Source organism: Dermacentor andersoni, chromosome 4 (assembly GCF_023375885.2).
Source record: "Dermacentor andersoni chromosome 4, qqDerAnde1_hic_scaffold, whole genome shotgun sequence".
Taxonomy (NCBI): Eukaryota; Metazoa; Arthropoda; class Arachnida; order Ixodida; family Ixodidae; genus Dermacentor; species Dermacentor andersoni.
Window position 1 is genome coordinate 127,358,559 of NC_092817.1, and position 23,483 is coordinate 127,382,041.

General features: G+C 45.1%; 1 protein-coding gene across 3 annotated transcripts in view; it reads left to right on the forward strand.

Moving 5' to 3' along the window:
- LOC126537623 (RNA-binding protein 38-like) overlaps positions 1-23,269 on the forward strand; it is a 124,040-nt gene extending 100,771 nt beyond the window's left edge. For 2 of the 3 annotated variants that reach the window (XM_050184780.2, XM_055074396.2), the window contains exons 3-4: positions 5,459-5,549; positions 17,155-23,269. In XM_050184780.2, coding sequence (XP_050040737.1) covers positions 5,459-5,549; positions 17,155-17,590 — 527 coding nt within the window. In that variant the 3' untranslated portion in view covers positions 17,591-23,269. The remainder of the gene's footprint in view (positions 1-5,458; positions 5,550-17,154) is intronic. The other variant, XM_055074397.2, reaches the window with a different exon arrangement.
- Positions 23,270-23,483: the final 214 nt, after the last annotated feature.

The window sequence follows — 23,483 nt, forward strand, 5'->3', positions numbered from 1 at the left end:
CTTTTGTCAGAAGTTAAGCAAAGTGTTGTTTCGGCAACGCAAAACGTGCATTTTCATTGTTAACGTATTCTTGTCCGGGGAGTGCTAGGAGTTTGTCTTTGCGTAGTGTACAACCTTCATGCATATATTATTACAGAGGGAAGTGGGTTAAAACATATACATAAGGTTTAAAAAAAAAAGTGGTTCGTTAACACAGCAAAATTGATTAGTGAATTGTATACGGGAGCGACGATGTCTCATATGGCCGAACGAAATTCTCAGTGTTCCTTGAATGCAACAACGGCGCCGGGAAGGTGGTTCCATTCCTGAGAAGTCCTGAGAATAAATGATTCGCGACAGGTTCTGTTTTGGCATTGAATTATTCCAACCTTATGGCTATGATCAACGCGAAAGGAAATATGGGTAGGAGGTGATATAAGGTTATCGCGCGGGTAGGGATTGTGGAAATATGGTTTATGAAATCAAGCAAGGCGAAAGAAAGCACCTACGCCTGGATGACAGCGGAGGAAGTAGCTAGGAGTTCTTTTATGGAAGTTACGCTTGATGTACGGCTATAATTTCTATAAATGAAACGCGCGGCATTGTTTTGGTTTAGTTCCAAGTGGTTTAATTTTGTTTCCGCTTGACGTTCTTCGTCGCTGCGCGGCAGCGCCACGACGCCATCGCACGAGGCCTATGCTATTTGCGTAATTACCGCAGCATTACCTACTAAGTATGAGGCGGAGTATAGTTTTCTTGCATTGCGGCTCCATCGACGTGTGGCCGCCGCTCGCACCACTTTACCCCCCTTGACAGAGGGTGAAAAATAATGGAAGTCGAATTTTAACTGCATTCGAATATGCGCGGACGCTAGGTTAGCGGATCTAATCACGATGCCAGACAATTTCCGAGCGTTCGTTTTTCATCATTTCTTCCCCTGCTTTCACAGCAGCGACGACTATAGTGATCCTATAGTGAAATAACGAACGTGGAAGGTCAAGTTCGGCGCTCTTCGTGTGCCGTATCCGACGTCCTTGCCGTGGATTTCCCTGAATTGTGCCCCCCCGCCCTCTTAGTAAGAATGCGCTGTGCGTTCCCGGCCCGTAGCTGCTGGCCGTACCTTGGCCGTACCGGCGTGTCTACGCAGCAGGACGACGGAGCCCAGCGCTCGCACTCGTCGCGCCTGCCTCGCTTCTCGTTGCGAGATGCGGAAGAGCGCGCGCGCGACGATGGGTGCTGCCCTCTGTGCGGTGGAGCCACCGTGCAGGAAAGAAGACGCGAGCAGGCATGCTGCCGTAGCCCGTGCTGTTACCGGCGTTCTCTTGACTGTTCTTGCTGCCTCTTGAAAGGCGTCGCACGGGATGACGGTGGGGGGTAGGCAGTAGAGAAGGCCCGGGTGGCGCCGAAAAGCGGCGGCCGAGGCCAACAGCCGACGCTGCGCCGGTACCGACTGGCTGTTGAGGGGGGGGGGGGGGGGGTTCGACCACGCGGTAGCCGAAGTTTCTGCGACGCGCGCAAGCCTGTGGACGAAGGAAAAACAAAGCAAACAACAGAGACCGCGGTGCAATCGTCGTTGTCGTCTTCCCTGTCTCTCGAAAGATCGGTGTCCTTGCGCTCTGCCGCTGCGCGCTGTGAAAAGGGGGTGGGACGGCGGCGCGACCCCCGAAAATAACGCCTTGACGTCGGAGAGTCATCCGGCTCTCTTCGCGGCGGCTCCCCTCTTCATCTCTTTCTCTCTCTGTTCGTCTTACCTCGCCGGCGATGGTTCCCGCGTTTTGATTTTTTCTTTCTTACTCTGCTGCTGCTGCTGCTGCTGCTGTCGGCGTCGTCGTTCCCCCTCCTTCTCGTCCACCTCTGGAGGCAACAGCTCGCTGCTCAAAAACAACCCCGCAGAAAAGAACTGCACTGGGCGCGCTTTAGCAGAGGGGGGGAGGTGGGGGGGTAGGCCTGGCCACGCGGTAGGTGTAGCAGCAGCCAGCAGCAGCTCTCTGCGCAATTGCCACTACCCCATTGCTGGCGCTTGCTCGTGGCATGGCCAGGCAGGCAGGCTTTCACGAAGGTGCGGGGGAAGGAGAGAGAAGGGAGAGGCAGAAGACGGCTCTCCTTGCTTAGTTAGTCGCTGCGCGTGGCATCGGCGTCGTGTCGACCCCGGGACGACGATCCCGCGGTTTGCCCCGCTGCCACAAACGTTTCGCTTGTGTTACTCTGCGCGCACCCCTCTACACTTTTCTCTCGTTGACTGTCATTCGTTGGTTTTGATCGGCAGACGTTTTCTGATGGGTTGGCGGCACGCACGCGAATCTCCCCACCGTAAAACTCATCCCAACTCCGTTACGACTGGGCGGGCCCCGGAAGTCACGCTTCTCCGCAATGCGTTGCTGTCACGTCGCGCAGTCGCCGTCTGTGCGAATGCGTCAAAGCATTTTGGCAATTGAAGCGCAGGCTGGCGCCTAGAGGTTTATAATGTGTGTAAATAGCCGCGAACACGTGATTATACTGGTCGTTTGTGCGCTGCTAGCCTTGGCAGCGGGATAACATTGGCATGTGTAGCAGTTGGCACAGTGTGGCACAAAAGAATTTCAGTATCGCGTTGTTATACAGCTTCTGTATTGCCAGTTGCTGAACTACGTTAAATTTCAAGTAAAGTTATTTTTTCGAATATGTTTGGTGTTTCAGCAATTGTTTGAGCTGACATTTGGCATGTTGCCAAAATCATGATGCAAATGTAGTGGCAGCCTTCTAAATTGAGGGCTGATGCTGTTGCTAATTCTCACATTGCACCTCAAAATATTGGATCTTCTATACTCAGGCTTAAAATTTGTTGGTATCTAGTGAAAAATATAGATCTACATTGGCTGCTAGATGTCAAGCCTGGCCATTGCAAGGTAATGCCATCACAAAATTGCGGAGTTCTGCTTATCAGACAGAACATTTGATGACCCACTCGGCACAGTGAAATTCATTCTCCAAGAAGTATGCTGGTTAGTTAGGGGGAAATTAATGAATTGATCGCAGAAGGTGCTCTCTATTTTAAGAGTTAAACAAGGCTGTGCATCATTTCATGCAGTCACTGCACCTCTTGTGGCTTGGTGAATTAGCAAAAAGTATCACGTTCATGCACTTAGTTTTGTTTACCCAGTAAGCTAGGCTAGGCTTGGAGATATGCCAAGGCTAGTTGAAATTAAATTAGAAAGGCAAGGCATAAAGCCATTAGATTGCCGGAAGGGGGGCTAGTCAGTGGTTTCATGACATTGCTCCTCAAACTTGCTGAGGAGTGCATTATTGTTCTAGTTGACACTTTCACAAAAGGACTCGCTTGTGATGTGCAAAGCTAAGTGGAATACCAAATTATTTTGTGACAGTTTGCTCCAAATTGCTGCTTATGTCAGGATTAATACTCTGCATGCCTTGAGCTTTGACCAGCCTCAGTTGTGCAACTTCAAAAATTGACCTAACAAATTAATTAACCCATAGTGAAACAGCTATGCCGATTGCTTCAAACTGTGTAATGAGCAGTATTTTGCACCATCTTGCACCAAAATGGAATTTTAGCAGAAATTTGTGCCAAGCCTGTGCCAAATGAGGCATAAGAACCACAGCCTGTCGTCGATACTGCCTCCATATGGTAGAACTGAAACCCGTCTAAAGTATGCTGTCATCATCATCCTGGAAGTCAACGGAGCAGCCGTAGCCAAAGATATATCCAAATTCGTTGGTTCTACATTTGCTGTTTTCGTGCTTTTGTTGCATATCTTTGGCAGACGTTCCAATGTAATGCCTCTGCACAGTCTTTTTGTCTGTGCCGTTTGTGCTGCAGTTTGGTATTCCTCGTACCAGCATGACACAGAGCTCACTTGGGTAGGATGACAGATCAGAAAGAAGCCTCTGATAATGGCCATTTGCACATTGTTCACCATATTTGTTGACGGCGCCACTTGGAAAATGTGTTTAACACGTGTACTCAACTGCTGACATATAGCTTGCTTATGAGTGGGGAACTTCCTTGCAATCTTGCACTTCTAATTTTTCACTTCTGTGTTGCTCAGTGTTCTTTTGCACAGTCAGCTGCTTTTGATTTTCTGTTGCCAGCTCCTTCAATTCTTTCCTCCTGTTCTGCTTGTCTATACAGCAGACACATTTCTTTCTTTCTCCTTTCCTTTTCCTCCTAAGGCCTTCCTTTGCCCTTCCCTATGCAGAGTAGAATGTATGTTCCTACATCTGCAATAGCGGAGTTTTCTGCATTTCATTAAAACTCTCTTGCATACATTCATGTCACAGTTACTTACCCAGCCCATATAGGCAATATTGCTTGTGTGCAAGCCTGAGCAGTTGCCAGATCGTATATCTATTATTACTTATGTGCATTTTAGAGGTCGCATACATATAGCGAAGAAGTCGACAGCAGCAGCCAAGTGTACAGAAGTGAACTAAACAAACTTAAAGAAACTGACTGGTGGGCTAGTTGGTATTTTATCACTTAAAGTATAGTGCAAACGGGGCACACAAAAAGACAGAGAAGACGAAGACACAACATTACTTCGAAACATTGTACACCTCCTTTTGTGACCAAATGAATGCATGGACTCGCCAAACTGCATTAGCATGGCACATGGGAGCAGTCCATGCTAATGCTGTTTGAAGAGTGTTGAACGTTTTCACTTAGTAGCACCATGTCTTTGTCTTCTAAATGGGTCCAGCACGTTGCATTGATTGAGGAATATTGAGCTACATGGAAGTGAAGAAAAAGAAGTTAACAGAAGTTGAAATAAATAAATAAACGAATAAATAAAAAGCTTACCAAGCTTAAATTAATTAAATTATTGGGTTTTACGTGCCAAAACCACTTTTTGATTATGAGGCACGCCGTAGTGGAGGACTACGGAAATTTTTACCACCTGGGGTTCTTTAACGTGCACCTAAATCTAAGTACACGGGTGTTTTCGCATTTCGCCCCCATAGAAATGTGGCCGCCGTGGCCGGGATTCGATCCTGCGACCTCGTGCTCCGCAGCCTAACACCATAGCCACTTAGCAACCACGGCGGGTCTTACCAAGCTTATCACTGATTCACACATTTGTGTGCAATCTGCTTGTATTCTAATTTCTCTCTCTCCCTCTCCCCCCCTTTTTTTTCCATCCTTATAATTGTCAGCCTGGATCTGCTGATGGTCTCGTTTCATGTACATGGGATTTCTCCATATCTAAAATTGTCTGTCAGCCCCTTTAAGTATTGTCACGTCAGACAGGTGGGCTACCTAGATAGGGCTCTGCTTCAGATGCCCAGCAACGTCTGGATTTTTTGGTACGCTGCTTTCCTATTGCACGGAATATCGCACTGGCTCTCGCTGTTGCTGCTACATGTTTAGGGTGAAGCTGTGATTTTTTTTTTTCTTTGCCCAAGCTTCATTGTGACATGTTCTACTGCTGTGCTGTACTTGCAGTAGTTAATGTCCCATTTTGTTTCCCTCATTTCATTGCAGCGACATTTCTTCAACATTTCTGTTGTGCAGGATTCCCCTTATCTGTGAGGGCAGGAGGCTACCCAACCTTTCTCCCTAGTCAATATGCTGGGTAAGTAACGCTGCTGGCCTATGCATCTGAACATCTGCATGCTCTTGCTGGATTTTCAAAGCAAACTATTCTAAATGTCCTGATTTGTCTGTGGACGCAGCAATCACTGAGGTTTTTCTCAAGTGTCCTACAGTACCTTGAAATTTGACCTTGCAAACATATTGTGACTGTGTCAACAGCAAATGCACAGTCCTACTACTGCCTATGAACATAAAATATATTGTGCTTAAAGCCTTAAGTAGTGAGCTCGCCAATAAAAGGTTGCCTGGAGCACTTACCATATTTTTGTCAAAGAAAGGAAGTTTAAGCTCTGTGCGAACTTGGATTTTGCTGTTCACATAAATGTGAAACACAGAAATGCTTTTATACGGCAACTGCTGGACTGATCTGAACGAAATTTGTTGCATTTAAGAGAGACTTCAATTCTAGTGCCTTTATTTAGAAAGCAGAATTTTGATTTAGGGCCTGGAGTTTTTTTTACCAATATCCACAAAAATTGGTAAATCAATAAATTTAACCAAGAAGTTTAAAGAATTGTAACTCTGCACTAAAAACAGATATTACATTCTGTAAACTGGATCTGTTGGAGCACCTGAAGTGGACAAATTTCATATATGAATTCACAGCTTGCACGGAATTGTTTCAATGTTTACGATGGCTATGTGAAAGTCTTACAAGTTAGTGGTATATTTCAGAGTGATATACGATACGTCAATTTTGTCCACTTAAGATGAGTTAAGTGCAGTTTACAGAATTATGATATTGAGCTTTTGTGGGGAGTTAGAGTTGTAAACTTTATACTTAAGAGGAAGATTTAGCTTGGCCCCAACTCCGATGCGACCTATTTATTAAAATACGTGAAAAACGCAGAAACGGTTTTCTGAGATAACTACTTGGCCGATATTAATGAAATTATTGCATTTGAGAAAGAAAGTTAAATTCTAGTGACTCTTCTAAATACTTTGATTCAACGCCAGCTTATTTCTAAAGAATTTTTCAAACTTGCAAAGTTTGAAAAATATAAAAGCACGAAGTTTACAAATTCGTAGCTCTGCACCAAGAACATGTACCGCAGTTTTGTAAATTACATCCATTAAAGCATCTAGAGTGGACAAATTTGATTTATCAATTTGTATCCTACGTGAGTTTGTTGCATTGGTTACAATAATTTTGCAAAAGCCCTACTCACATATTAATAGCCTACTTGAGAGCCATGTTTAATACATCAATTTTGTCCGCATTAGATTTACTATTAGACGCAATTGACAGAATTGTGATATCATCTTTCATTGCTGGACTAGAGTTGTAAACTTGATAGTTCCATTTTCTGAAAATTTGCAGTGTTCAACGATTTTTAATAAAAATTCAATGTTCGGATGTCCGTCGTAACAACACACTGCACTGAACTACAGAGTGAATGTGCAAGCAAGGTGCATGCTGAGAAGGAGCCAAGGAATTGCTGTGGAGTTTGGGGCAGGATTTTGATTCTTTCTTTTCTTTGCCCACAACTGTCTTTTAAGTGCAGTGTAAGCAAACTAGAAACAGCATGTTTTGTCAAATTGGGCCTCACCACCCTTAACATTTACTGATCTCAGTTTACTCACCACAGTAGCTCTGCTGCCATGGCATTGTGCCATAGAGCACAAGGTAATGGATCTGATTCCTGGTGGTAATGGCCACATTTCGATGGTGCGAAAATTCTCATGTACTTAAAATTTCGTTGTACACCAATTGGCTGACATTTATCTGGAGTCTTCGAATAATGGGAGACTGTAGCATCTCTCGGCCTGCAATTTGCTTTGGCATGTTAAACTCTGCAGTTTAATCGATCTCAGTTTGCTAGTGCTTGCGTCTGTCTGCAGACGTTGAGTGCTGGTCGCGGGATCGAATCCCGGCCATGGCGGCCGCATTTCGATGGGGGCAAAATGTGAAAACACCAGTGTACTTAGATTTAGGTGCACGTTAAAGAACCCCGGGTGGTCAAAATTTCCGGAGTCCTCCACTACGGCGTGCCTCATAATCGGAAAGTGGTTTTGGCACGTAAAACCCCCTAATTTAATTTTTAAGCATTGAGTGTTCTTGTGCCAATTTTTTTCTTGCCTGTACATGTATTTTATGGAACGTTTAGATAGCAGTTTTCTTTGCTCAGCTTTTTCTTTTTTACTCTATTTAGAATATTTTTTTTAAGATTTCACTTTGATACGATAATAAACTGCTTAACAGCTCATAACAGTGCAGTCCTTTTCTGTGGTGTTTAACTGAAAGGTCTGTGTAAAATGGTGGCAGTAGTATTTTACTAATGTGCTGTGTGCATACTAAAAGGCTAACTATTTCAATCCTTCATTGCAGCTGACATCTCTCCAACACTATCTCACAGTAATTCTTTTCCTGGTTTATAAAGACAGCTAGGCAGCATACTGTGATGATGTGTACCTACAATAGCTACACGTTGTCTTGGACAGCATGCAATTAAGGACAGGATATATTCAAATACTAGCAGATGAAACACTAGAACACCTTTTTGACAACTAAAAGCTGCATGTCACTTTAAATGATACGTAAACATTGAAAGAAGACCATTTAAGCTTTAGATGAATCACTAATCATTATATGTTCACAAGGTTAGTGCTAAAGGCCCTTTGGTGTGTAGCCGATTGTTTGTATCTTCTTATTGCCCATGCTGTCACATGCAACAACTCACGGCAGCGATAAATATCACGCGTCGCCTTTAGAAGCAGCAATTCACATCACATGTCTGGTAAACTGCGTCTGCCACACCAACACATCCTGTGCTGGGAATGCCTAGAAAGTTGCCTCCAATGCCTGTAAGCACTGTCCATGCTTCGTTTGTATTTTGTTCACAGAATGATGCCACCTTTTTTTGACCATTTTTGTACACTGGATGAAGTTGGCTTTATTTACACTTTTTCAACTTCTACACTCTAAACTTACGGTCCACAAATGGTTCAAGGTAACTGGGAGAGACTGGGAGAGCACTTTTCTCACTTGGCATTGTCTTGGGTCTGCGAAAGCTAACTTGGCCATGTACTGGTCAAACATACTGTATTTACACGAATTTCAGCCAATACTTTTCTTAAAAAAATAAACGTACGAAATTAGATTTGTGGAGGTGGCGGCTTGGCTACAACTGCCAGACGTTGCTGACAGCAGAAAGATCAATGCCACGAGGGGGGAAAAGACTGATCTTATAAGGACACGGAAGACAGGCAGTAATACAGACAAAGATGAAAAGGGTCACAAACGTTCCGACGCATAGCTTGGAACAAGTTCAAGTGCCCGTCCCGTCTATTTCGACACGGCTTTGACATGTCCACTAGGCTTTGACAGCATGAGATGAAATTCCGGCTGTTCTTACAATGCGAGCATCTTGAAAGTGTAACATCCTGATGATGTTGCATGTTCTTTTTGCTGTGAAATGCCTTTTTTAATTTGTCTTGCATTCACGGAAAGTTTTTATTTTCTGACCTACCAAATTGGGGGGGGGGGGCGGGGGGGGGGGGGGGGGCAGGCCTAGCATTGATGCCAGCCTGTATTCGAATACATGCCATGCCTTGACAGTTGATATAGCTAAATGCAGTTGCCTCAGTCTTTCTGACCCTGTAGTAAGTACATGGCTTCACGCAATCTTCAGCTCACTTCGCATAAGTTGCGTATATTGAAAAAGTTATGAAAAATAGAAGCTAGGTTTTATTCATCATCATCATCAGCAGCAGCCTATTTTGTATCCACTGCAGAACGAAGGCCTCTGCCGGCAATCTGCAATTACCCCTGTCCTGCGCCAACTGATTCCAACTAGCACTCTCGCATTTCTTTATTTCATAGCACCACCTAGTCTTCTGCCGTCTTCTACTGTGCTCCCCTTCTCTTGGTACCTATTCTGTAACCCTAGTGGTCCAACGGTTATCTAACCTGCACATTACATGACCTGCCCAGCGCCATTTTTTCTCTTAATGTCAATTAGAATATCGGCTATACCCATTTGCTCTCTGGTCCAAACTGCTCTCTTTCTGTCTCTCAACGTTATGCCTAGCATTCTTTGTTCCATCATTCTTTATGTGGTCCTTAACTTGTTCTCAAGCTTCTTTGTCAGTCTCCAAGTCTCTGCCCCATATGTCAGCACTGTTAAAATGCACTGATTATACACCTTCATTTTCAATAATAAGGATAAGCTTCCAGTCAGATGAACTAGAGACTAACTCCTTAATAGCTGTAGCATATAAAACTGGTCATTCATCTCCTCTGTACCAGACAGCCCCTTCGTTGTCTTCTAGATGGAGATATAGGCTGTGTTCCAGTACTCGCCGTAGACGGCTAAGCGGACAGCGGCCCTCTTAAGTCTCGTTCCAATTCTCACGAAGATGTCAAAGCAGACACCTTCGCAAAGACAGCATCAAAGTCAAAAACGATGCTGGCGATTTTCCTGACCGAACACGATGGCGGCTGAGCAGGACGCTTGGAAAGCTAACTTCCTGTTGGCTTTCCAAGCATCCTGCTCAGCCACAAGAAAACATAGACGCACTATCCTTGACCCTTAATGTAAACTACATTTTGTTTTTCATAGGTTTGCAGGTGCAAAGACTTTAAATACAGAAATAATGTGGGCCCTTTTCAAGTTTTTCTTGTGGCCCCGAGGTGGAGTCGTGTCGCAGAAGCGTCTTCCATAATTCTTCCAGAAGGCTACAAACGCATTTGGTTATGTAACCTCGAAGCTGTCTTGGCTGTCTCCTTAGCTGTCTACGTAGACTGTCTCTGATGCTGGCCAGAATTGTAACACACCCACAAGGTGTCTACCAACCGGGAAAAGCGAGAAAACTGGGGATTCTCAGGGAAAACTCGGGGAATTTGTGCTTCTCTCGGGAAAAATCAGCAATAATTTTGTTGAAGGGGAACGAAAATCACGGTAATGCTGACTCGAGTAACAGAGAGGAATCGTAACGAATACTCTTTGACGCAATGTCGTCCGCTGGAGGAGTTGCCAGCGTACGGTCAACGACCGACTTTCCGGACGCCCGACAATGAGGACGGCTCTGTGGCACCACCACGTACCCCATAGAGTGAATGTATAAGAAGTCCTGAAATTTCAGACACGAGAACCCTTCGCCGTCTGATTTTCCAGACTTTCTGCCATGACCGCAGCTTTAAAATGGCATTTAAAAGGCCCCCACCACTACCGCCATTTTAATTACCTTGCCGCCTCGAACTGGCGCTCTTGCATGCAGATCCGCTGGCAACTGTAGCCACCACCGCGCTAATGCTACTAGCTAGGCCTAGCTGCGTCGACGTTCGCTATTAAAGGGCCCCTCACCAGGTCTGGCCATCTTGAGCTGACAAGCGCAGAGCATACGTTGCACGATAACAATCGTGTCTGAAAAATATTACATCGCTACATGCTGCGGAAAGATCTGAAATTTCACTCCGAACGCTGTTCCCCTCTTCGCTCATGGCTGCTGCGCTCCAAGCTGGACGGTGATGTAATCGTGCCCCTACACCTACATAATCGTGTCCGCAGTGGGGCGTCGCTCGTCGTGACACGTGTCTTCGAGAATTATTCAAGACGTCTGTTATCTGTGCAATGTGCTGCTTGAATTGACGAATTGAAGTTTAGAGAAATAATAAAACACACAAACGGAATGTCTGTATGTTTTTTGTTTCAATTCGCATCGAAGCAAGAGATATGTACTTCCGCTTCATCGGCTTGTTCCCACGGTCGTACGGTCACGTGCGCAGGTACCGAAACTATGCCATTTTCTACCGTGTTCCAGCGCATTTTCACACTCTGCGATCTGCTTGTTCTGCCTCAGTATTCGTGTAGCACTGAATTATACCACTAGTCATGTTTCCTTGTGCACAGCGCGCAAAATCGTGCGCTGCACAAATGAGGCAACAGCTCGCACATGACGCCGTCGGCAGAAGTGTGTAGCACTGAGGAAAAAGAAAAAGGAGCAAAAAAAAAAAATTGTAGGCAAGGCCTGTGACGTATGCATTACGTGATACTTGGGGGCTGGTATGGGAGAACGCAGGGAAGGAATTTCGCTTGCGAAGGTTAGAGGGGGCAAGTGGAGAGAGCATCTTGCTTGGCAGTGGAGCCCACCTGCTGAAATCATGGGTTCGCGCCACTGAAATATTTCTATCTCGGCTATTAATGAGCCTATTTGAGAAATTTTGCGGCAGAACGCTCCCTGAGGACACATAACTTCCAGCATATAACCCAAATTTGCTATGGGGCCTGGTGAGGGGCCCTTTATGCTTCTTGCCACTCTGTGCCGTGTTTTTCATTGAAAGACTTCGCAGCTGTCAGCAGTAGCACCGACTTCGCCTTTGTGGTACCTCAGAAAGCGCAACGCATTGGATAATGCCAGTTCCTGAAGGTCAACTTCGCTTCAGTACTGCAATGTTACGTGGTGAAGCATACGAGAAAGGTATTGCGGTGAAGCATTACAAGCGTGGGAAGGGACAATTGTCATTGGACACAGTATGTCCAGTAAGATCGCATTACTACGAACACTACCATAACAAACTTTTCAGATTTAAGATTTTTTTTAAATCCCTGCCAAAATGCATATATTTTCAACGTAAAACACTTTCAGTGCTACGAATTTCAGATTACCGAATATTTCAGAATAACGTACGTAATTTAATCCCTCAATCACTAAGATGCTTTGTTATTACGAAGTTCCATTCAAGTATTGGTACCGAATCCTTGAGGCTTACACCTATCAGCATCATCTGCAGCAGCAGCAGCCATGCGCTGGGGAACTCGTTTCAACGGGTACAGCCCCAGCAGCATAGGCATCAGCGTGAACGTCGCGTATGGTCATGTTCGGACTCTCCTACTACGTTGCAGGCCTAGCGTCACCAAGTTGATAGCGTTCGGCAGGAGCTGCGAAGTTATCGGTGTTGTGATTGCATTGTGGCATTCGCGTTGCTGACAATGAGTTCTCCTGGCCCCTGCATTAAAAAGAAGCGACGCCAGTTTTCGCTCAAAGAAAAAGTGGACATTTTGACGCAGCTGAGTGCTGGAAGAAAGCAAGTCGACCTGTGCAGGGAGCGTGATATTTCCCCGTCAACAATGATAACGATGCTCAAGGATCGGGAAAAGATCGTGAAATTGTATCAAGAGTCACAGCTGGCTTCCTCAAGAAAACACTTGCGGCTTGGCAACTACCAGAACATCGACGACCCCATCCTCATGGGTTTAAGGATGCCAGACAAAACGATGTGCCCTTGTCAGGCCCGATTATTCAAGAGAAGGCCGCCTTGGATATCTCCAGTTTCGATGCAAGTGCTGGATGGCTTTAACCGCTTCCGGAAAAGGAATGGCATTGCGCGGCAGGTTGCTCGTGGCGAAGAAAAGGCAGCAGATGCCGAGAGTGCGGTTGCCTGGTAAAGCGAGCACTATCAAGAGATCAAGTCTTTCTCTCCAGACGACATTTTCAACAACGACGAAACGGCGTTCTTTTATCAGTTGTTTCCTGATAAAACAATGAACTTCAAATGTGACAGGTACAAGGGCGGAAAGAAATCGCGTCTTTGCGTATCGTTTCTGTTTTGCTGCAACTCCACGGTAAGGAAAAACTCAAGCCGCTAGTTGTTCACAAGTCTGCTAAGCCGCACAGGTTGAAAAACATTGTCTCATTGCCTTGTGACTACCGAGCCAACAAAAGAGCGTGGATGACGTGAGAATTGTTCACTCAGTGGCTGCTGCAGCTCGACGACACAATGAAGAAAAAAGACAGAAATATTATTCTCATCGTTGACAATTGCTCGGCACACATCGTGATCGTGCAATTGAGCATTGTGCAACTTGAATTTATGCCCCCGAATTGTACTTCTTTGCTCCTACCTTTGGACCAGGGCATCATCAGATGTGTGAAAGCCGAATTTCAGAAGCGTCTTGTGCAGCACCTCCTGATCAATATTCAACTGAAGCTGCACACACACACAGGTAAACATCCGTCAAGCTGCAGAAATGCTTACAGGGTCATGGTGGAACGTGAAGGCAAGCACAATCAGCAACTGCTGGCGAAAGGCAGGCCTTTTAAAGGCTTCACCTATGCCACAAGACTGCAAGGACACAGAGGATCTCAACCCAGAACTGTGGAATGAGCTTATCGTGAAGCTCCTCGTCGACACCACGGTGACGTTCAATGATTACATTGAATTACATTGACAGCGACAGTGCGGCGGCTACATCTGCGGAGCTCACCAACGAAGACATAGTGAATAAAGTGCGTGAGCAAGAAGATTGGAGTAGTGGCAAAGACAATGCCAACACTGGATCAACGCACGAAGAGGAACAGACTGTTTCCAGCTCGGATATTTTAGTTTTTATAGAAAAGACGCAATCATTCCGAGGGCGCTGTGAAGATGTCCTCGATGACGTTCAGAGGAAAGTCAAGGATGTGGAGGCGTTTGTCCTGCAGCGCTTGCTGTCTGCTCGCCAGAAGAAGACTACAGACTTCTTCGAGCAGTTAATTGTAGTTAAACTGTGCCCAGCATTCTCGTTTATTATTTACGTACAAACACGCATTTCTGCTGCAAAGGTATGTAATTTTTGTTGTTGTGTTACATTACTGACATGAAAATATTGGTTTTCAGTACTACGATAATTCAAATTAATTAATTGAATTCGGCGGTCCCGCGAAGTTTGTTGTAACGAAATTCTACTGTATTCCTTTAATTACACACGCGTGCAACCGCCATCTCCTGTCACAGTACAAGCAACGATATGCCAAATAAGTGCACTGGCAGGCCTTCAGAGCTTTTTTTGGATGTGCCTGTGGCGATTTGAGCCCTTAAAGGGCCCCTCACCAGGCCCCATAGCAAATTTTGGTTATATGCTCGAAGTTGTTACGTGTCCTCTAGGGAGCGTTCTGCAGCAAAAATTTTTCAAATCAGCTCATGAGTAGCCGAGATAGAAATATTTCAGTGCCGCACACCCATGATTTCAGCAGGCGGGCTCCACTGCCAAGCAAGACACTCTCTCCACTCATGCCATCTAGCCTTCGCAAGCGAAATTCCTTCGCTGCATTCTCCCATACCAGACCTCGAGGATCGCGTGACACATACGTTACAGGCCCCGCCTTCATAATTTCTTTTTCTGCTCCTCTTTTTTTTTTTCCGCCCGGCGCTACACACTTCCGCCGACGGCGTTGTGTGTGAACTGTTGTCTCGTTCGCGCAGTGCACGATTTTGCGCGCTGGGCACAAGGAAACATGACTAGCGGCATAATTCAGTGCTACACGAATACTGAGGCAGAACAAGCGGATTGCAGAGCGTGACCATGCTCTGGAACACAGTAGAAAATGGCATAGTTTCGTTACCTGCGTACATGACCACACAACCATGGGAACAAGCAGACAAAGCAGAAGTACAGCTCTCTTGCTTCAGTGCAAAGTAAAACAAAAAACACGCAGAAACTCAAGCAGACAAAGCAGAAGTACAGCTCTCTTGCTTCAGTGCAAAGTAAAACAAAAAACACGCAGAAACTCCGTTTGTGTGTTTTATTATTTCTCTAAACTTCAATCCGTCAATTCAAGCAACAGATCGCACAGATAACAGATGTTGTCTTGAATAATTCTCAGTCACATGTCACCAAGAGCGACGTCACACTGCAGACACGATTACGCAGGTGTAGGGGCACGATTACGTCACCGTCTGGCTTGGAGCGCGGTGGCCGTCAGTGAAGAGGGAAACGGCGTTCAGATATAAATTTCAGATCTTTCTGCGGCATGTAGCGATGTAATATTTTGCAGGCACGATTGTTATCACACAATGTATGCTCTGCACTTGTCAGCTCAATATGGCCAGACCTGGTGAGGGGCCCTTTAAGGGCAGTAAAAGACATGCATTAATTTTTTTAAACTGCCTGATTTTTCATATGTTTTTTTGGCCCTTAGTGAGTCCAGAAAATCTGACGTTGACTGTACAATGGCCTGGCTAAGAGGATGCTTCAAATGGTCCGTGGGGTAAACACATGGCAGAAGGAGAACGAGAGCAGAAGCGACCTATGCATTGAGGAATGAATGGGAAAGGAAGCATGCCGCTTCTTCTTTGAAGGAGGTTGAGCTCAGAAAACAAAGTGTTGACTGACGCCAAGATGCAGGTGTCCCTCATCCAAACCAAAATAAACTCTTTAAAGCAGGGAAACACAACGCTGATGCATTGTGCATGGGCCGAGAGTATGTCAGGACAGTTGAGGTTGACTTTCCAGCTGCCGAGAGAGAAATGCACTTGTGACAAAGTTCGAGCCTCATACCAATTAGCTTGCTATCAGTTGATAGAAATAGCTCATATTTGAAAATATTTGCTTCTGTATGCATCTCCTTTTTATTCGTATATATAGAGAATGTTCAGCTCAATTTGAGATGGGTTTTACTATTTTTTTAGAAGATATTTGTTGTGCATTTTACTATACCCCCTCCCCCCCCTTTCTGTTTTCTTTTTGAATAAAATAAACCCTATTACTTACTATTGAAACTGGATTAAGTCATTCTTTATTTTTAGCATGCTTACTAGAGAGTGACAGCACAGGGTGACATAGTGTCAACCCGTCTTGACACTTGAAGTGTCACTCAAAGAATTATGCAAAGGCACTCAGGGAAAACCTGGAAAACTCGGGGAATTAGGAAATGTCAACTTGGTAGACACCCTGCACCCATATAATGCCTGTTATGGACACTAAATGTGAATTGTACATGAATAGAGGCAACATAAATTAAAGCTTCGTACAAACAGAGCCCTTGTAAAAAAAAGAATAACACGATCACTCAGCCTTCTGGAGAATCATTAATTTTTTTTCTTACCTTAGTCCACATGCAGGCACTTATTTGACGAGTCCTGACAGTCCTCCCATATTTATACAAGACTAGATCTAGGGATTTGAAAGAAAGAGGAGTCCGAACTATCTGCCTCATTTCCCTTGCAGGTGCAGGTTGTCTGAGTGGTTCATGAACACTTGAGGTACTGTAGCTTGCGTACCACGAACACATATTGTGCATGGGCAGCATGCTTTTGAAGTGTGATATTGCAAAGTTGAGGCAGAAAGTATAGGTGCAACCTTTGTGCTTTGTGGGTGGCACAGGTCAGGTAAACGAGTGGTGGTTTTCACAACACACTGCAAACTTAATGTGCCATTTTGGAGTGCTTAGCATGTTGTTTGCCAAGAATGAGTAATATTACTCGTCATAACGAATCTCTCTGTTTCTCTCTTTTTGTGTGTGTGTAAAGAAGATGGAGCACATATCACGAAACAAAACAGCATGCATGTGATAGGTTCTGCGCACCGAAAACATGCCCCCCACCTCGAAACTTCTGTGTTAGTTGTTTGATAGCCACAATATGAAATGTACATATGCAATCTGTTGCAAATACATACGCTGTGCAATTCTGCAATGAATGGGACTGCACGTAAAGTGTGCACTGCAATCAGTTGCACCAACCTTCTGCGCACTTTGAAAGCAGATAATTTCCACAAATTATCTACCAGAAGCATTCTTTCTGTAGCATCTCATGTCATGCTTTGACTTTCTGCATCCACCCCTATTAGCAGCTGTTGTTATCTGCTTTGGCATCCCATGCGCAGGCTACACCAGCCATTTGTCTACCCGTCCGCCTACCTGCACACGCCGAGCCTGATCCTACCGCCACACCCTCCTCTCTCGCCCGCTGCGGCCGCCTTCTATGACTATGGGCCATCGCCATTTGGACCCGGGGCTGCAGCTGCAGCTGCCTCGGCGAACCAGGCTGCCGCCGCAGCTGCTGCAGCTGCCGAACTAGGCTACCCATTCTCAACGAGCCCTTCGTCCGCCGCCCTGGCCGCAGCCGCTGCTGCCAGTTACCTGGCACCACCGCCGCCTCCGCCAACAGCTGCACACCACGCCGGGCAAGCCGCTGCAGCGGCAGCTGCTGCCTACTACACACTGCAGCAGCCCCTGGGGGCGGTGACTAGTGGCGCAGCTGGGTCCCTGAGCACCATGCCATATGCCGCCACGCAAGCTCAAGACGCCCGGCTACAGTGATTTGGGTGGTGGCCCTGTTCGCCTCGTGCTGCCCGCCGCCGCCACCTACACACGCAACCGACACTTTCAAGTAGTCTAGAGCAATACCAAAGCAGGGGTGGGTACATCGGCAGACATATAGGAGGCTCGTCACACCACCAAACCAGGGCACCCAGGTGCTTGCAAAGATGATTCCGAAAGAGCAGCACCGGTGAGGAAGATATGCCTGGTGGACTGCTCGGACGAACGTTTTTTTTAATCTCTAAATCTTATATTTTTGCTGATGTTATCTGAGTCCTTGGGGCAAGCTCCTTGCAGTAGTAAATTAAAGTGTGATCATCTGTTATGGGCAATGCAAACTTTTCTTTACCAACCAGAAACTTTGTGGAGTGCATGCACACATGGGGAAGGGATGCCACGCTCAAAATTGATGCAAGGTCTTTAAGTTGTTTTACTGGCCTCTCTTTTCTAGTCTGAGGGAATTGGACATCCCATATTTGCTCAGGAAGTTGCTGTAGCTAGCCATTTGTTTTGTTCTATGGGTGGGTCTTGGCAAGAGCACTATAGTCAAGGTGCCTGTTATTTCATCACCTGCAACATATGTGCAGTAAAAATTGCTGCTGTAGTCTGTGATGATCCTTTTCTGTTGCTTCCTCTTTCAAAGTGCACCGAGGGCCAAACATTAATGAGTACTTGCTCAAGTTGTGAAGTGCCAGCATTCCATGTCGTGTTGTGTGCGATGCTGCACACTTCTTGGAATTTTGAGGGGATCATATTTTTGCCGTGAAATGCACTTGAACGAACTGTAGTCTGATATTGAAAGCTAGTCATTACCACTGTTACTGTGCATCAAGATGAATGACAGCTGCTTCACATGTGCACTCGAGCAAGTGGCATTGTTTGCACTTGAGCATTAGGAACACTTCAGCAGTGCTCAGTCTTAGGCATGATTGATTAACTCGTAATTCGTCGACTAAAATTAGCCAGATTTGAATGTGCTGCCACAGCTTCAACAAAGTTTTGGTTACCATTGTAATGTCAAGGCCTTGCAAGGAGCTTGCTTCAAGCAGACAATGCATAGATGGGGCATTCCTCAGAAGTGTAGTTAGTCCAGAATGCTTGCCAGTCTTTTCCAGGGCGCCTTCAGTGATTTCCCAGCATGCTGCTTTGTGCGCCCCTGGCTGAATGCGCGCCCCCCTCGATGGCAGGTCACTTTAGCAGACAGCCTGATGTTTTATTAAGCCTCCAGCATTGATTACGGAAACACAGCAGCACTTCTGCCCTTTTCAATATGTGGGGGCTAGCTTTGTACCAAAAGAGAACTACTACAACAGTCCGGTACCACTGTGGGGTCTGATGCCGCCGCTGTGCTTCTGTGGACAGCTGTCGCACAAGAGGACATGTATACATACGCAAGACACAGACCACTTAATTAACTACACTCTTTAGCATGCATGATGACCGCCCTGCGTACCAAAGGGGCACATGGTAACACTTCGCATGATCATGTTGCTACAAGCGTATACGCAAGCTCCAAATGCCTGCAGTGTGCTCTTTGCCTGCGATCACGATTGCGCACCTTGCATTGTATTCTTTATTTATCTTTATTTATTTATTTAATTTTTTTGCTGTCTCCATGGCTACCTAATTGGCACTTTATTTGGGAGCTATTCGGCATTCTCCAACATTCTCTTTGTGGCCTTTCAAACTTGTGACAGTTTGAAGTGGTTGTTTCATTCACAAATGCTGTTGTTAATGAACTGCTCATGGAAGTTCTGACTGCATTGTTGAGTTTGTTTTACCGCTCGTTGGCTTTGAACATTATGCACAAGCAGACGTGGCAAAATTTTCTATACAACTCGCAAAGACTATACTTTTCTTTTGTTAACTTTCTGTTATGTTTGCAAAGATGTTTCTGTCATGAATGCAGTGCAAAGAGCAGCCTGGTGGCATCATTCGGGGCATCTTATTGCTAGCAGGCAGCCATCATTTCATACACCCCATTCATTCTGCATATCAGTGCCTTGTCTGCTAGGGAAAAAAAAAAGAAGATATAAAACATCATCGGTGAATAATCTTCACTGTCGTCACTTGCTGCTCAGTGAAACTGCTTGCTTTCATTCTCATTTCTATTTGTTAATTGTTTGTAAATGGCTGTTTTCTTTTGCTTGATGCCTGCTGGTAGCATTTTGCATGCAGAAGGGTGCTGTCAGTTCTTGCACACTGAGAGAACGCCTGCTGTAATCACTACTTCAGAAGGTGGCATCACATGCTCTTAGTGATGTGAATGACCTTAAGATGAGAATGGTCTGTGTTGCAATGCGCCACCGTGAATTCTGGCAGTTCTTTAAGCCATCACATGGTCTATTTTATGACTGAGCTTTGAGCTAGCAAGGTGAGGGAGCAGTACAGTGGGAAGTGCCGATTTCCCCCCCCTTTTTTTTCTTTTTTTTTTTCTCACTAGCTCACAGACACGCTATTTAAGTACTGTCTAGGTTCTGTAAAATGCCACCTCATTGTGATAACCAAATGCTCTTGCATGTTGTTGCTTTTCATTGCTTTTTTTTTTTCTCCCTTCTTTCCCCCATTTTTCACCAATCATCTATGCATCACCTCCAAGAGACGCTCATTCCGGATATGCCGGTGGAAATTTTCATTGAAACAGTTTTAGGGGAAATGCGAGAGGCACGAAAACTAGCCAACCAAGTTCTTTCAGGAGAGATCGGCTTAAAGAGAGATTTGTGCAAACAGACCCACGAGGCAGAATTGTTCTCGGTCTGTATACATACGTCTCACAACTCCTGCTGGAGAAAAGAAAAAAAAAGATTATGGGTGCAAGAGCTCAAGAGAAGGTGCAAGAGCTCCCGAGAGCCTCTTGTTGGCGATGTCACAACTCACTTAGTTCGCGACGGCTAATTCCAAGGTGCATGTAGTGATTGTAGCTCTGCAGACTGTACGTCCCAGCACATGCATTTCTTTCCGAGTCATCTCGTTCTCTGCGTTGAGAAGGCAGGTGAAGTTGGCTGACATGGCGCTTATGACTCCTTCCCCCCCCCTCTCTCTGCGAAGAAGCTAGAAACCAAAGCAAATTTCTGTCTCCACGTGTCGCTGTGCGTCATGTACAAGACGAAAGAAAATATGTAGCTAGGATGAACTATATTTTCCTCTAAAGATTCAGAAAAAAAAAAATGCTGCCTTTGTATTCATCTTTACACAGCTGCAGCCTTCTTGCCACACGCGAGTACCTACAGGGTCTTTCTCAAATGCCTTATAGAAAAACACGCAGGAAATTGTGGGCCTGGCAGCCCGTCGGGTTTGACTACCCGACGGGGGACAGGCACTTGTCTCATAAACACTGGATCTCACCCGCGTGTGTCTCTCTCCTTTTTTTTTCTTTTCTTTTATAAACATTGTTGTTCGTCTACTATTTATCACTCCCTGCCCCTTTTATTTATGTATTTATTTTTATTTATGTTTTCCCTCCCTCACACTTCCCTTTTATACCCCAAACTTTCTTGTTGAGACAACGGAAGGCACAATACGCCCGAACATTTAAACAAGGTGCTTTTGCTAGCCTCGAGCTGTGGCAAACGCACAGTCTAAACGAGGCTGTGTGTGCCGCGTATCAGTTGCGTGCGTCAGAATCATCCGTGTGCTGTCGTTCAGAAACGAGGGATGCACACCTGTGCCACGCTGTGCTGTCATGTGATCCACAGCAGCTGCTGTTGCCCACTTGTGGCTGCTCAAATGGAACAGGGCAAGTCCTAGTCCCAATGTCCAAGCTTCAACGAACATGTCGGTGTTCTGACAAGCCCCCATAACTGTGGCACTGCTGCAAACTTGATCCACAGTCTTGGTTGTCAAAAGTCGGGGTCCTTTGAAAACTTAAACTTATGGGCTGCCCATGTTCTCCTGCTGTCTGAAGGTGCGCATTTTATTCAAATTGGCACCACAAGGTGGCCAGTGCAGCAGCAACTACAGCAGCAGCTGTATTCAATCTGCGGACTCTTGCTCAGTACTATACAGCGTGTATATTCCAAGTTGTTGGGAACAAGCATTTTATGACTTGCGCTTTGCTTGTCGTGTTCAAAGATCATACAAAAAGGAGAAGAAAAGAGGAGGGGTGAGCTGCTCAGAGCTTTGACAGAGCCACGAACACAATAGATATGGCACAGTTATGGCACATCGTGTCTTCGAGGCTTCTGAGATCTGACATGCCTTTAAGAACACTATTCACGCTGAAAGGTGATCAACCCCTCTATACATTTGTGCATTCCCAATCTCCGCAGTGGAGTGTCTATGTGTTTGCCACAGCTCTGGCGAAAACTGGAAGCCGTTTTCTACTAGGATGTGTAAACCCCCCCCCCCCCCCCCCCCCGTCCAAGTCTAATCCAGTACCGCTGTCACATGTAGCCGTGTAAATGTCATTTTGCTCAAATGAGTTCTCGCAGAGGTGCTGTTGTGAAAAGAAATGGCTGTGATGCAGCAACATTTTGTGGCAGTGGTTCATTCACCCTTTGCTCGAATGCTGCCCACCTGTTTCCTTTTTTTTCTTTTAAGTGGATATTCGTTCAAGACGAACTCATTTACATGAAATGGCCTTTACCTAGGCTAGCATGACACGGACATAGCTAAGGTGAATGAGATGTATATTTTACACAAGGAGCGAGAGAGAGAGGAGGAACACTCATTATTGTTAGAAACTTCTAACCAGTCAGGTTTTATACTGAGCCTCATGCACATCACTCACACATTGTCACAGAACAATCAGGTCAGAGAAATTCCACCAGTTTCTTTTTTTTTTTTTTTAAACCTTCCATTTGAATGCTATTTACTTATTTTATCTCAACCAACAGTTGTCTTTGTTTTTGTTTGTTTCTCTTTTACAAGCAGTTCTCTATTCTGCTTTTAGATCGCACATTGCCTTAAGACATATGGAAATTCGACATTGAATTTGTTTTAATTTGAATTGCGTGCCTTAAAGGTTCCAGGTAACACTCAAACAATGGCTATTGTTGTTTGTAAACTGACAATCATGTAAGTTTTTAAATTGGTAGCCCAGAGATGCCTTTGCTGGTTGTATAAATGGTAAAGCGCCAAGCCTGCCTTAACCATAGCTTTAGACTTGGGGGGGAGAGTAAAAGAGTTCCTGCTCTATCCTTTCCTTGTTCTGCAAAAAAAAAAAAAAAGTTTTTTGTTCTAGTCAGTGTGCTATAATATAATGGACTCTAGGAACTGTGCCATTTTAAATGCCAATTTTTTTTTCCAATTGAACGTGGTCTTCATTGGACGAATGTGTGACGCAGAACTGTTCTATCCGAATGATGTGGTATGCCTGTCCTGGCATTTGGAAGAAGTGTTGATCTGGACTGATTGTGGACATTGTAGAATCGTTTGCTTAGATCAAAGATGGTGTAACACTTGGAACACTGCACACTCTCAACATACGCACAGATACTTAGCTGTTCCTGTTTAATACACTCAACACGTGTAAAAAAAATTGAGATATCTGATGCTATGGTTTATATTGTTTAGCACTGGTGTTATTTTCTCGTAAAGGGGCTCCTAAAGGAGGGACAAATAAGAAGGCAAAAATGCTGAATAATTAAGGCCCATTTTATTCGCTCTGATGTTCTCAATCGACCTGATTGTGATATGTATCCTAAGAAGTTTCATAATAAACTCCTGTACACTTGGTTACATGCGGCGGTCCTGTTTGTGTTCATATACATGATTTCACCTCTACCCTACGGTAGATAAAACTGAGTAGCATGAAGCTTTCGGGCTAATTTGTGTTTATTCTTTGTTGCTTTCTCAATGGTTAAAGGCACCCCCTTTATAATACCCCCTCCACTTTCTGGGGTATTTGTTTTATCTACTAGAAATAAACCTGGGAGTGTTAGCCAGCACCACC